This window comes from Cygnus olor, chromosome 2 (genome assembly GCF_009769625.2).
Source record: "Cygnus olor isolate bCygOlo1 chromosome 2, bCygOlo1.pri.v2, whole genome shotgun sequence".
Taxonomy (NCBI): Eukaryota; Metazoa; Chordata; class Aves; order Anseriformes; family Anatidae; genus Cygnus; species Cygnus olor.
Genome location: NC_049170.1, coordinates 43,096,715 through 43,111,650, shown reverse-complemented (window position 1 = coordinate 43,111,650; position 14,936 = coordinate 43,096,715). Strand labels below are relative to the sequence as shown.

Sequence of the window (14,936 nt, the reverse complement as noted above, 5' to 3'; positions counted from 1 at the left end):
AATTATTGACACCATTGAACAAACAAGTTCAGATAAGTGAATACAAGGTATTGTTTCTGCTTTTTCCCCCCTCTTTGTTATGATTTGAACATAAATGAGCACATTTGCCTCATTAAAGAGACTCTCAGACCATCACATTTGCATTGCTTATGTAAATTGGATTTGTATATCTCTCAAATAAATGATTAAGTTGTGGAGTGATTATTAAAAAAACCAATCACATCTTCATGTGAAGATCATCTTGTGAAATAAGATCAGTTTGTTATTTCTCTTCCAAATCTCTCTGACCTCTTCACAAGAACAACCTTTATCAGCCTACTCTCCATCTTCCAACAAACACCAGTACCTATAAATGACCAAGCTTTGGGTTGCACGGTACCTTCTGTGTTGCTGGGAGGTAGCTTTCCCAAACAACTTTACCAACAGATCATCACATGTTTTCAGTATACAGGCCTTACTGTGTGTGAAAGCTCACCATAATATCTGCCTGCTGCAGAGATGTCCTATGTCTCTTCTTCGGAAGCCAATCTTCCACATATCTTCCTGACCCTGCTCTGGCTAGCCCATGGCCCACGCTGGAGCTCCAGGGCCTGCGGGGAGGGCTGGGGACTAGCTCTGAGGAGCCTTTGACAGGCAAAGCAAGGCTGCTGCCACTGTAGGACTGCTTACTGTGCAGGAGGCCACTCTCAGTGGAAACATTAGAGAGACCAACAAATTGAAAAGGGGTGAAAGCCACTGATGTGGTGGGCTTTCCAGTAGACTCCCTGGATTTTTCCTCTTTAGGGAGAGATTAGGAAAAATAATATTGTACTGTAGGACTCACGGGGTTTCTATGGCGAACTGAGGTGGGAGTCAGTCCAGAGGATAAGCTTCTCTGCTCCATCTCCTCTGACTCATCCCCTCATCCTATCATGTCAGAAGACTGCAAGCTGCCATCCCAGGGGGATGGGTGTGCTCTTGGATACTCCAGTGGAATCAGCTGAAATTTCAACACTGAAATTCTTGTACTTGTTTTGTTACTGCCACTAAGATCTACCAGGCATCAATAGCACAAGGATCTCTTGTGCCCTGACAGCAGATACTCCAACTAAAACACTTTGAAGAAGGAAGGGAGAGGAGGGGGAAGGAACCAACAAGCCAAATGAGATCTGTTTAAAATATTGATTAAATAAATAAACTCAGTCAGCAGCAAAGTTAACTTGGCACAGTTCCTTCCTTTTATTAAAAGGATTATTTAAAACAGGTCTGTCAGAAATACTCCACATTATTAGAAAGATTTTTGAATTTAATCCTGAATAAAAAACACCTTTCCCTTTCAGAGAAGGAGAATTCTCAGTAGTCACTGTGACACTTTAATATATAGTCACATATGAAAGAAATGGGGCATTTCCCAGTGATGTTCCCCAGAGGGAAACATTTGTTTTTACATGCATGGGCTCCTTAAGCAACTGCAACTTCTGAGAAGAAAGTAGTTGTGGAGAGCAAAATATATTATATTGAGGTCAAACTGGTCAAGTGATGCATGAACCTCGGTAGGTCGGAGGTTGAGCTGACAGACACAATCAGAAGTTCAGAAACCCAAATGAATGACAAAAACAGTTTGTACTACAGAACTGGACTGGAAGTCTAACCTACACAGCTTCTGTTCCTGGTGTTGAGTTGCTCTGTTCTCACTTCAATTTATCTGATGAATTAAATGAGGAGTGCTGCAGGTTACGAATTCCTATGCAGACCTGCCAATTGTCTCCCCACAGAAAGAGAAACTAATTTGTCCAGGTATAGAACAGATCAGCTCCAGACACTGAGGATTATCGAGAACAACTAAGTAGTACCTATCTCCTTGGAAGCATAAAAGAAATCTATGCCAGAGTTCTCTCTCAAATTACCTATTGTATGTTTTTTCTCTCTAAATTACTGTTTGCATTAGATAAAATTGTAACAAGCAGCAGACAAAAAGAGAAACTGTTAACAAAAGCAACTTTCCAAAACTAGTAGGTCTTCTTATTTTTAAGGAGCAATTAAAAACATGTTTAATTATTTAGAAATTTCACCAGGTGATCTTGAAAGAAAGCAAAAAAAAAAGAAAAAAAGAATGGGGAAAAAGAGGAAGAGAGGAAGGGGAGGAAATGGGAGGTTATTCTCTTGGATAGTGAGAAACAAAAATGCAACCCAGATCACAGAAGAAAGAAAACCGTCAATACGAGAATTATTTATGGCACTTATTAAATATTACAGACATCAAACTAAGTTCAATGAAGAGGAAGTCACATTCAATGGTGTATGTCACTATTGTGATATATACACTCATACTTTAAAGGTGATTGCAAGAAAGACAATGCAAATACGTAAATATTCTGAATTTTATAAAAGATTACGAATGAAGTGTCAAAAGGTTTCAAAATATTGTGACTGTAAAAAAACTAAATCACTGTGGGCTGATACACAAAGCATTTCATTTATTTCCAAATTATGTGAGATTTCTCCCTTTCTACCAGATAAATTACAAACAAACTCTCACTTAAATGCACATATAAGAAGATTTTATTTCAGAATAATCAAAGTTTCAAAAAATCTGCAACAAAAGATTCAGCTGTAAAATTTAAGTTGCAGTTCTTAATTCAATCTGATCTCAATTTGCAACTACTCTCGATTCCCTGGATGCATTTTCAGCTAATGAACTTTTTTTTGGAGAAATGTCATCTACCTCTAGACATGTCAATTGCAATTCAGAGGTAAATTAAATCAAATCTTTTACAGACAGAATTTAAATATGATTACTCCCCATCACCATTTCTTCAACATGATCTTGTCAGGGAAAGTTTCAAAACAGAGACTAAACCAGTGCGACTGAATGAAAATAGTGCAACTCAGAAAAGTCTATCCTGAAATCAAAGAATTTAAACCTTGGGCAGAAATTGTGTCAGTTATTAGGTTAGAATTTCTCTGCAAATATTTCCAACATCTGTAGGCTTCACTGTACTTTTATTGCACCTGTACGTTAGACGCATTATTTAACACCCTTTCAAAAAGCCGTCTGTAATCTAAACTCTTGGATCCTTAGTCTGAAATTGGTCAGCATGCACAAATCCTCAGTCAAATGTCCCACTCAATCTGCTGGATGCTTCCTGAGACTTCAACCAAGAGTGGAAGGGTAAGGAAAAAATGTGCTGTTCAAGGTGACACATTCTTCACTGATTACAACTGGTTTCTGGATAAAAACCCCATGTAACAAAGAAACAACAGAAACAAATCTGAAAAGCCCTGGAGAAATTCAGTATATTCCTAAAGACTTGCCTTTATAAAGGTATAGATCCATTTGCAATTAAATTCTGAAGTAAGATTAGACAATTATGCACAGCAGCAGAGCTGTAGGTTTTGTGGGGTGATATGCTGCCTACAGTTACTCAGACCACACCATTGCCTTTCTAAGAGCTGCACAAAACATACATAGGATACAAAATTTGTCATCGTCCCCCCTCCAAGCAAGGGACTGTTTCAACAATGAAGTAAAAATTTCAAGCCAAATTATATTGCTGATGGGATTTGAGTGGCTGTGTTCTGCAAGAGGACAAGGTTGGTAGAATTTAACAGCCAGCTAAAGTATTTCTATATGGTTATGAAGCAATCTACAAAAATGTATGGTAGGAATAAGATTTTCTATTGTATTCTGCAGTATGGCCTGAAAACTTTACCATAAAAGTAATCCTCTCTTACTAAGTTCCACAGAAGCTCTCCATAAAAGAGAGCAAAACCTCTGAGAACAGCACAGCCAGAGAGGTACCACTGCAGCAAATCTGTTCCTCCCCACTAAATCTCCTGCCATTTCCCCCCTACAACAGAGTATTCTGCACAGCTGTCTGTCTCTACTCTGCATACTAAAATTTGAGGCCAATGGTAAAACTGTTAGTGTCATTTGTCTGGAGTCTGCCCTTCTGAGCAATAATCCTCACGTGCATTCAGCGTTAATGCTGGTCAAACCTCTGAAGTCTTAGAAATGCCCTTCACGTAAGTATTTAAGATTGCAAATGCTTATCTGAACAATAGCCAAATACATCTTGGTGTAGATTTCATGGGATTTGGTCTGTGTGGAAATACTGAGGGAGTAACCTCTTGGATGCTATTTCATTTTTTTTTTCCCTTTGGAGAAGAAACCAAGAAAGAGCAGAGGTGCAGGGAATATTTTCAGGTTCCAATTGTAATCAGAACTATGACACTTGTCATATATCAATTATTTATCACTACTCACTACCTGTTCTTTTTTAGAGGAATTAAAGTTGACAGGAATAATTGTAAGAAAGTTAACTGAGCACTGCTACACAGAGAACAACTGAATGGTACATATTGCTTAGAGTAAGATCATTAAAGGACAAAGAGCTGGAAAAAAAAACTAATGCTTATAAAAGATTAATTCCATTGAAGTATTTCATATTGGGAATAAGAAAATCATATGACCACATGGAGGAAATCCAACAGCTTGCATTATTGTCTTTGATGCTTTGAGTAGTAAAAGTTTAGAAAGGTATTAATCAGAGGTCAGTAAATCTGAGAATGACCATTTCATTAACACATCAGCCACACCCTACCTCTATGTCCCAGGGATATTGCTGTCCTTAATATGAGCCACTCCATCAGCAAAAAATGAACTACATATGATGTAAGAAGCTGATGCCTTGTGGCCATAGACATAATGGTGGCTTGTGGGTTTGACTTTAAATTCTTTTGTTTATGAATTTGAACTAAAGAAAATATAGAACAGTGGAAATAATAGCTGCAATGGCATTTGCTATTTAAACAGGGATTTAGAGTTCTTTAAAACACGGATTGTTGACCTTAATTGGGGGTTGTTATTCCCACCTATAGGCATACATATATATGCCTTTCTTTTTAGAGCCCGGCACACAATGGCCTGAGTCTACCACTTGAAGTAATTCCTGAATTACTCAGTAGCTTCTTAACTTGACAAACCATAATGGCTTCTAAGAAGACATCTCCATTTTTTGGACCAACAACGTAAGAGACTTCAATGAACCTCTGGAGACTTCTGCAATCTCTTGTAGCAAATGTGGCTGCCATGTTGCCACTTTCAGCCCACAAAGCTAAAAATATTGTGGAGCATTTTTGTTGAAACAGTATACAACAACTACCTTGCTGGAGGGAGAAATTTCCATGCTTTAAAGAGGCCCTTCTGTTTCTTTTAAGAGCTCACCAATTGTGCTAGAATGTATATGTCATACACTAATGGTCTGAAAAGTACCACCTAGCAAAATCAAGTCGTTATCAAAAAGCAGAAACCCTCTTGAAACAACTAAATCAGAAATACCAAATAGTTTTCTAGTTTATTTGCACTGTAAAATTGAAGTAAACATAGTAAATCTGGGGAGGGGAGCGGAGGGGAGGGGAGGGAAATGGCTTTGATTCTAGTGGCTCACATTTGAGCAACATATTTTTTTCTTTGAATTCTCAATCATAAACCCAAACAAGAGGTGTTTAGGGTGGAAATACTTGTAAGTCCTTCTGCCTTTGCAGCTATAATCATGCATAAGAAGGTACTATGACCAGATTCACCTCATTTATTCAAGTGTCTTTATCCTATAATAACATTCAAGGAGAGTAAACAAACTCTTCAAGAGTCAAATAAATTTCTTTCTTATTTAACCCACATTTGGAGTCACTTCATGTACAAGTACACGGAAAGGAAATTCCAGTAACAGACTATTTGCAGCAGAGCAGAAAGCAACCGGTATTTATTTAATTTGTATACGTGATGGAGCTGAGGCTACTGTAAACTGTTTTGTCTTGGACAGAATGAAGATCGCAGCTCAGACAAGTTTTTGGGAAACTTTTACATGCATATATCTGCATGTGCAAGTACATCTTTCCCTTTTGTAGAAGTCCATCTTGATAATAATTTATCACCAGGAACTACACAGAAAAAAAATACATTGTTGAGTTGCTTAGGTGTAAATAGATGCTAAGTTTACAAGAGGTACACTGCAGGTGCTGACAGCACACCAGTAAGAAAATACTGGGTTCAATTCCGGCTGCAGACAGAGGGCTCACAGTGGGACAAGGCTGTGCACAGTCCCACACCCAGCTCTGAAATTCTCTTTTCCTGTAACTTTACATTCCACAAACTATTATAAACCTCCCTCTTCCCCCCACGTATACACTACTGCTCATTTTTTCTGTGTGAAACTATTGCATTTTGTGCTCAACCTGATTTCTTCATAGCCCTGAAAGGCAGACTTCCAGCTCTGCAGCTGACTTCTCCCAACCCCCTGAAAAATAATTGCCGCGTGGCACTTACCTCTCCTTCTCTGGGCCACGGCCTTCCATTCTGTGTGTATTTGCTTTGATTCTGGCGCTTCTTTTGCCCTCCATCAGCAAATTTGCACAGCAAAGGCTCAGTGGGGGCTGTGAAGACAAGAAACCCAGTCTATATTAACATCCCCCCCAAAGAACGTGATTATACCAGCAACAGTAGTGCTTTGTAATACTGATCTTTTGAAGTAAAATCTTGCCTTCTGCAGATATTTTTTGCCTCTTTTAGCCTTGACTCCACTGGCAGCTGTTCTTACTAACTAAGCTTCAAAAAATATATACTGGCAGCCCTTAAAAGAATTTAGCAAATATTGTTGAAAAAATAATCAGCCTACGCAGAATGTTAAGTTGCTGTAGTGGAATAGTAGAGTCAGGCATTAGTTCCAGCTAAGTTAGACATGTATTCATGACTAGCATTACTGTAAGGATAAACAGTGTTTTACTAAAGCAGCTTTCTGTTCTTGTTGTAAAAACTTTGCAAGGATCTGTTTAAGGAGTAAGTGTTCTCGCTATTTTTGTGTTTCTCGGCACCCAATCCTTTAAAATCTGAATAAACAGAATAAAAAAAGAGACTTTTGCCAAGCACAGTCCAATTAGCTTCCTTTTGCTCTTAACTCCTCTTTTAAGCAAGTTGGCAGCTGAGAAAACTCCTTTCCTCTCCAACTGAACTCTGTGTGTAAGAATACAATAGTCAGGGAGACTGGAGCCACAGAAACGATGGATATTCCTGGAGCTGCACACCCAAAACCCTAGCTCACAATAGGGCCTGCTAGTGAAGAAATTACCATATATCAAATGGGTGCCACAGGAAGGGAACTTTGTGTCTTGGGATCTTCCCCCACCTACCCAGTATTTAAACATTGGTTTGGATGAAAGAAATATAAAAATGATGGTTTTGGAAAAAAGTTTTTGGGAACTTTTGGGTTCCCAGGCATGACAAGTAATCAATTAACCAGGGGTTTTGATGGGAAATGGCAAGAAACCTAGTTTTTCTCTTCTTTTCCTCTTTCTGGGAGGCTAGAAATGCTGAAAGAATAAAAAGACAGCGATAAGCAGGAAACTTTACAGTAGGGGGGGTAGATGTTGCTGACATTTATTTGTAATAAAAATAATTATTTGCTTACAGGATTAAATAAGCTCATATAATATTAAAATAAGCTCACCTCCCTCAACCTCTTAGTTACAGCCAGTTCAAAATGTGTCACGAAGTGTAGATCAAAACTGTGATCACTTGAAAACGGCAACCAACAAGCAAGGCACATAGAGAATCTCACATCAAAAACACAATTTCTCATTGGGACACCATCACTTTGGCTACTTTGGAAGCTTTAACAGCTTTGTTTTTTCATTACCATTTTACCAGGCTGGTAATTTCCAAGGTCACTAGAAACTGAACTGCAGGGAACAATCCATTATTGGCAGAAAGCTAGACTGTGTGACCCCAGAGGTCTTTCCCCACCTCAGACTTCGATTATTGTATCAGATTTTGGTAGAAGCAATGTTCAGCCAACCATTTTAAATTTAAAATAATGAAGGTTTAAAAGCATCCAGGTGGCTGTGGAGATTCTTTCTGCAGATGGAGAGATTTTATGGGGCTGATTGCCCTGCACTTCTACCAGTTTTACTCCACAGTGCAATGCAGCATAATTTCAGAGCGGTTACTTACAATTCACTTTGATGTGACTGTGAGGGAGGAGCAGGTGCTAAGACAGCATTAGAGAAAGACCTATTAAATGTCACATCTGATGCTTCAAAAGCTTTTAGTTTTAAGCACTGAACAACTACCAATCAACATATGATATCATTAGGAGAAGCATGCAAAAGCAATCTGAATGCTGCGTATTTACACGTGCCATGATCATCTGCTAATGTACACATGTGGTATTAGCCTATATACTATGATGTGGTACAGCAAGCAAGGGAATCATATGGTTTACTACATATCCTTTCTATATATTAGCCAACCACAAATGGGAAGCTGTTGCCATTTCTGGACTTCCCAATATTCAGCATTACCATATGACAACCTTTTATTGCTAACTTGGGTCTTTCTAAAGTTGACTGAGATTGGCAGACATCATTGAACAGATGTTCCAAACAACTTTACCCCACATCTAGAAAAAATGTGGAAAAAGAAATTGTACTGACTTTTTTGGGTTAGGGAAGAGGATGGAAAAGGATGAAGGAACCATGCCCTGCACAGGCAGATTTCTGCAATAGGAGGCTTTATTCCTCTACAGCAAACCAAGAGGAATTCTGAGGAAAAGATCAACACATGCCAATCAACATCAACATATGCATAAAGACAGAAAAAAATGTTCTGGCAGGAAGACAGATTTTTTTTTATTCTTTTTTTTTTTTTTGAAAAAAAAAAAAAAAAACACTGGCACATAGCACATTACATCCAGCAAGACAAAAAATGATCTTATTAACCCTAAAGTGATTTAAATCTTAAAGGTTTATACCTGGGAACAACTATGGCAACTAATCTCAAAATACAAAGAAATCAACATTTACTATTTCAGAAGATAAGGCTGAGTGTAAAAGAATCTCAAGAGGTTAAATATGTTGCTCCAAGCACACAAAAGAACTCAAATCTCTGGTTTACTTCAGTCCTCTTGAAATCCGTTGTAAGAAAGGCTCTCCTAACCTTTTCAAGATCAGATGCACATGAATATTTGACATTACTACAGTCATTTTTACTAAACAAATACATAACAATAGAGGAAACTGGAAAAAAAAAACACATTCTATATATCAGAAAAAATATTTCTAAGTAGAATTCTTTTTGAATGGTTTCATGAAATGTCAAAAGTGCTTTAAAATAGCAAATTTACTTCTGATAAGGAAGTAAAAAAATCACAATCAGGTAGTAATGTTGTCAATTCAAAAAGAAAATACTTCAAAAGTATAAAAACTATATCAACATTGTGTGACTAACATCAAAGGATTGCTGTAGATGTGGGATATTTTATTATATGCCCCCAAATACTTCAGAAGGGAAGGAAGGAAAAAAAGGGACATCTTTTAAACTGTTTCTGCTTTTGCTCTCTTTCATTCCAGACAGACACTCCTGAATTTATGTACTGAGTTTTTACCTTTCACTTTTTCCTTTGTATGAATACACTAACTGGAAATAAATGCCTCTTTCCTCACATTTTGCACTGCTGACATACTAGAAAACATAATTTGTGTATCTTTAAATGTTCATATTTTCAACTGATAAGCACATCTTTTTTTGTATGGTTCCTGACATCCTCAAAGTTTTGAGCATGTGTGATATTTTGAAGTATATCTGGAAAATCTGCTGTTGGTATTTTCTTGTCAGAAAAGTAAGAACTGATTCACTCAAGACAAATTTCAGGCTATCCAATTCTGATAAAATCTTCAAGATAGAAGGCACTGCTCTTTCTTTGACTTCTACCTGGCAGTAACAAATACAAATATCAAGAATAAATAAGCTTAACCTGAACAAGGTTCATTAAGCCATAACTGATTTTTCAAGGAAAAGATTTAAATGCTTGCTGTGGTTCCCATCCACAGCCTTATGGTAATAAGACATAAATAGCCCTGAACTTGGCTTTCAGTCCTGAGAAGGAAGTGGGATCAAACTGATAGTGCTTCTAAACAGCATCTGCCAAGATATTCAGGGCTGCTTTAGGAGAGGGCAGCAGTTGCTAGTGTTCAAATTCTGTTCCCATGGAACTCAATGGCTAAAGTCCTATCTCTCTTCAATCAGGCCCTGAATTTACTCTGAGAGTTCAGTGAGGGTGAAAGAGAGAGACTGGTTTTATGTCAATCGAGGCCGTCAATACTGTTGGAGCTCCCTTAGGAGCTCAGCTTCTCAAGCTCTGCTACTTTAGATGGACAGGCTGTGCAGACAGACAGCACCAAACTGCCAAAGGCTGTTATATCACCAAAGGCAATGCTGGTATTTTAAATAGGACAAAACCTTTATATGGAAAGAAATGGTGACAACAGTGCCCCCTTCTCAAATTTGGCAGCCTCTCAGGGAATCTTCCATGTCAGGAAAACAACTTCAATTAAATTGGAGAATTCAACAAAAAAAAAAAAGCAAACTTCCAACTACTTCTGAATACATAATTTCCTTATTCTTTCATTCATCGGAAGGCTGATACACTCAAGCTTCTACATATGCAAAAATGTGTATATTCATGAACATGTGCTTCATAAAGGAATGGGGAAGATGAAAGCTGTCATTTGCATTCAGTGAATCCTTTTCATTATTTCAGGTGCTCGGTAACTTCTTCTATCATCAGAGTTACTTAGAAAAGATTGTCCGCCGCCACTTCCAATTCATAGTCATATGGCATCGTCTCTCCAGCAATGGCAAGAATTAGAATATATAGAGAAGTAATAACAAGAACATATTTATGTATTTTAACTTGTTTCACTATGAATATTTTTGAGGACAGAATATTTTTCAGAGTGTCAGGAAGCAGGTAACATTTCTAGTACAGAGGTTAGCGACAAGTGTGTTATGAGCATTCACGTGGATCTTTAAACTCCTTCATTTTGCTAATGTGATGAAAAATGATGAAAAAGTCATTGCTATTATCAATGAATGGTCAGTGCACAGCCAATGATTTTTTTCAAAGTATGTTTTAGAGAGAAAATAGGATTAATTTATTTTTCAGCCTCGGCAAATCCTCCTCCACAATAAAAAATGAGCAGAGCAATAATTGAGTTCACAATTACACTAAGCATTCAAATTGATCCAGTTTTGATAACTGTTTTCCTTCATTCCCTTTCAAATTTTGAGTATTTTGATAACACTTTCATGTACAAATCACATTGAGTATCAGACTGAAACATCCATGTAAGAATCAAACCCTTTGTCTGCCACAGATCAAACATCTTTAAAGAAAAACTTCATCTTACAGTAACATCAAAGCCACTTTGTAAGTAGACCTGTTTACTCGTACAGTATGTGAGAGGGAGACGTGAGAGACGTAAAACCTTTAGAAGGAAGGCTGGACAGAGCAAATTGAGGTGCTGATATGGACGTTCCCAGCAGGACTACAGTCTCTTCAAAGCCCACAAAGTTTATTTACAAAATGAATTCTGCAGTTTTAAGTTTTAAAATTGTGTTTCAGGACACAATCAATAGAGCAACTCTTTGCTCTAGTGAGTCTACTGGTTGCTATGAAAGTTCTGTCACACAGTACTTATTCATCCTAAAGTAATAAACAAACAAAACCCTAAATCCAAGGAAAATTGTAGAACACAACTATAGCTATTCTGCTCTTGGAAAATGAAGATGAAAAATTACCAAAGGTGGTACGTGACATGAAAGGACAAAAGGACATGTAAGGACAAATCATTGGCTGAGTAAGAAAACCTTTCAATAGTGAAGCAAATAAATGTATCATCCTATCCCACACGGAGTGCTTGTTTTGTTCAAGAACAGAGTTGATCATTTTATGTAGTGTCAGATTTTGTCCCCAGAAGTCCATAAAGTTGGATATGACGTCACATGACAGATCCTAACATATATACATAAAAGTAAAATGAAAGTGCACTATTACATGTTCAAATCATTCCTTGCTACTCAGTGTTTTTGTATGAGCCAGTGCTTTTACATACACAAGCATCCATAAATAGTGCAGAATGGGAGCTGATGCCTTTTGATTTATAGAAATACACACAAGCAATATACAGCATATTTATCTCCTCTTCTAGTGGGCTTACAGTTAAATTTAACTAGATGATATTCATTGCACTTACACAGTTGATTATGAAAGCAAAACAAGGAGTTAACATTGTGTTGGGTTTCCACCACATACCACTTTCACGATATAATCATGGAAATTGGGGAAACATCTTTACATAACAGAAAGGTACCCCAAAGCAACAATTAAAAAGCAAACATCTGCTTGGCTAGAAATAAAAATAATTAAAAAGAAAAAAAAAGGTGATTTACTTTTGATAAATTCTATTATAGCTGATGTAATTATCTCTAGTTCACCTCTTTGTCTTAAGAAATGGGAAGCAATCCTTTCATCTTTTTGTACAATAATTATTTCTAAAAAGCAAGAATATATTAGAAAAGGAAAATAAATCCCAGGGGAGAAGTAGCATGTCAGCACAGAGTTAGCATTTCTACTCTGTGAAATTACATAGAACAGGTAGAACAGCTAACTGTTTGCATACGTTGGAGAAATAGCATGCTGACTGTGAAGCGTAGTCCAGGTCTTGTTGCAATCAATGGAAACACTCCATGTACCACATAGAAAAACTATACTTAATCATTAATTGCAGAAGTCCCCACAAAGACTTGTTAGAGCTGATCAAAAATGACAGTCTGCTCTCTATGAGAAATCGCACCATTTATTTTACAGTTTGTTTCTGTTTAAAAATCTATTTTCATTGTTAAATTTTCAACAGAACAGCAGATTGAGAGCATCTGGTTCAGGCCTATTAAAATGTTCCTTTCTAATGTTGCTGATAAGGGGAATCCGTTTTAACAGAGACCATTAACTAGATACATTATTTTATGGAGACAACATATAGAAACAGATGCTTCAGTATACTATTGAAACTTAAATAAAAATATAAAATCAATCCAAACAGCTAAGCTGAAATGAAATATTAAAGCAACAGTGAAATGTAGTGACCTAACAGCAGATTTTTATTTTAACAAACTCCATTTCTCAACCAACTGTAGTGCTGGCCTCTGTAGAAGGGCATGAACAGATGAGGAACAAATCCAGTATAGAATTAAGAAGCTCATTAATTAACTTTATTATCTAGTAACTATTTAATTAGTACAGTCTTCTTTAATGTTGCATTTTGCCTTTATTTTAAACAGAAGGCCTGAATCAGAGCTCAAAGTATTTAGGGAGAGCCTCCCAGCAACTTCAGTGGAATTTGGAGTGCAGATGCAATGAGCTGAATGTAAAAAAATCTTTACTGTTAAGTACTTGTATTGAAAGTACTTGTATAGATTTTGGCATCAGCCTAAGTACCATTTGACCGAAGAGATTTCTGAGTGTGGCAGCTCTTTTTTCAGTCACTTTGTTACTGTGTTTGATGTAATTCTCAAATTAACATTTATACCCATTGTCCTCACAGCCACAGTGTTAAGTTGCCATTTTTAGGGGCTAGAAGCTCAGCTCAAGCTAATATGAGTATGAATCCAAAGCCACTCTACTGAAGCCAAAAGTAAATTTGAGGTAACTGTGAACAAGAGCAGATTCAGGACTATGATTTTTGCCAGAGAAAGCGTCTTCCTCAAACTTGATGCCACAGAAAACTTCTGCCCTATTGGGTGTCCCCTAGCATGAAGCTGAAAAATACCAGTCGTAGTTCATCCTTTGCCCAGTGCTATGACAGCTCTTTGCAACTTTGCACTACTAGATGAAAGGGAAGCAGGAACTTCGAGGAGTGATTTGTTTTGCAGTTTTAAAATTTCTCAAAGAGCCTTTACAACAAGAGAGGATGTCATTTTATCAAAGCAACCAAAACAAATAAGTATGTGCATCAGTTTGCAGAAAATATTTAATGCACCTATGCTTAGACCTCTATTTTCCATGACTTTAGGACAGAACCCACAACCAACTGAAATTCTGGATGCTTTGTTTTAATGTGCCAATTCTTATTACAAACCCTAGAATATGGATTAATACCTCCTGCAAAAACACTATGATAGACTCCCTTGGATTCCTGTCTGACTGGAAGAGCCATGCACCAAAAATTGAAACAGTATTGTAGTTTGGAAAGGAGTATTGGCTACAAGCTGTTCAAAGCACTTTATGCATTATCTTTCAAATAGATCATAAACAAATATTGAAACAATTAGGTATAAAATGGTTCTTGGTTAAATCAGAAAAGCCCCACTCTGTTCAATGGCATTGTTAAAAAGTGGATGCTTAAGAAACCAACTCACCTTCCCATGTTGGATGAATTTTTGTGTGGAACTTACATGCCACAGCTCCTCTGTATTTCTCTGATGCTAGGCTAACTAAGGAAGACGGTACAGAAAGACAATCCTACATAGTCCTTTTGTAAACTATGCAAGTGATTAGTAGAATAAGGATATGATTATGACTGAGTGCAACAGTCCCGCATCAGGTTTTTCTCCATTGACAATAGCTAGCAGGTGCGGCAGTTTTCAAAAACAATACTTTTCAAAAATGTTTTTGTATATATTTTGCAAATGCTGATTACTATCTGGGATTCTGACTTTTATGACATTTTTTCCCCAATTCTTTAGTCTGCTTTTACCACTTTCATGCCACTGCCTTCTTGCACCATTACTGCTGCAGAGGCTTATCAGACTACACACATTTGGGCAGGAGTTGATTCCTCCAAGTAAAATGAAAAAAAATGCCACACTCAAAAAATATTATTGAAAGCTTTTCAAAACATTTTACTGTTTTTCATTGTGAATTCCTAAACCATGACTGGCTACACAGGCAGCTCTGCCATGTGTGATGAGAAGAACTAAGACAGATGAGGTGAACAATATCCAACTATCCAAAGACTCACTGAGCTGATGTAAATATACTTTCAATGCTTTCAATGGGCATTAAAGGTATTGGGCACACGTTCCTAGTCTATGACCTGAACTGGAAGTATATACTACAGCAGTT

The 14,936-nt window shown here is 37.2% G+C and overlaps 1 protein-coding gene across 16 annotated transcripts in view; it reads right to left on the bottom strand.

Annotated features, from left to right (window-relative positions):
- RBMS3 (RNA binding motif single stranded interacting protein 3) overlaps positions 1–14,936 on the bottom strand; it is a 708,023-nt gene that overhangs the window by 86,590 nt on the left and 606,497 nt on the right. For 9 of the 16 annotated variants that reach the window (XM_040549120.1, XM_040549111.1, XM_040549115.1 and 6 more), the window contains 2 exons: positions 8,470–8,577; positions 6,308–6,414 (listed from right to left, as the gene is read on the bottom strand). In XM_040549120.1, coding sequence (XP_040405054.1) covers positions 6,308–6,414; positions 8,470–8,577 — 215 coding nt within the window. The remainder of the gene's footprint in view (positions 1–6,307; positions 6,415–8,469; positions 8,578–14,936) is intronic. The other 7 variants (XM_040549119.1, XM_040549126.1, XM_040549117.1 and 4 more) reach the window with 1 other exon arrangement.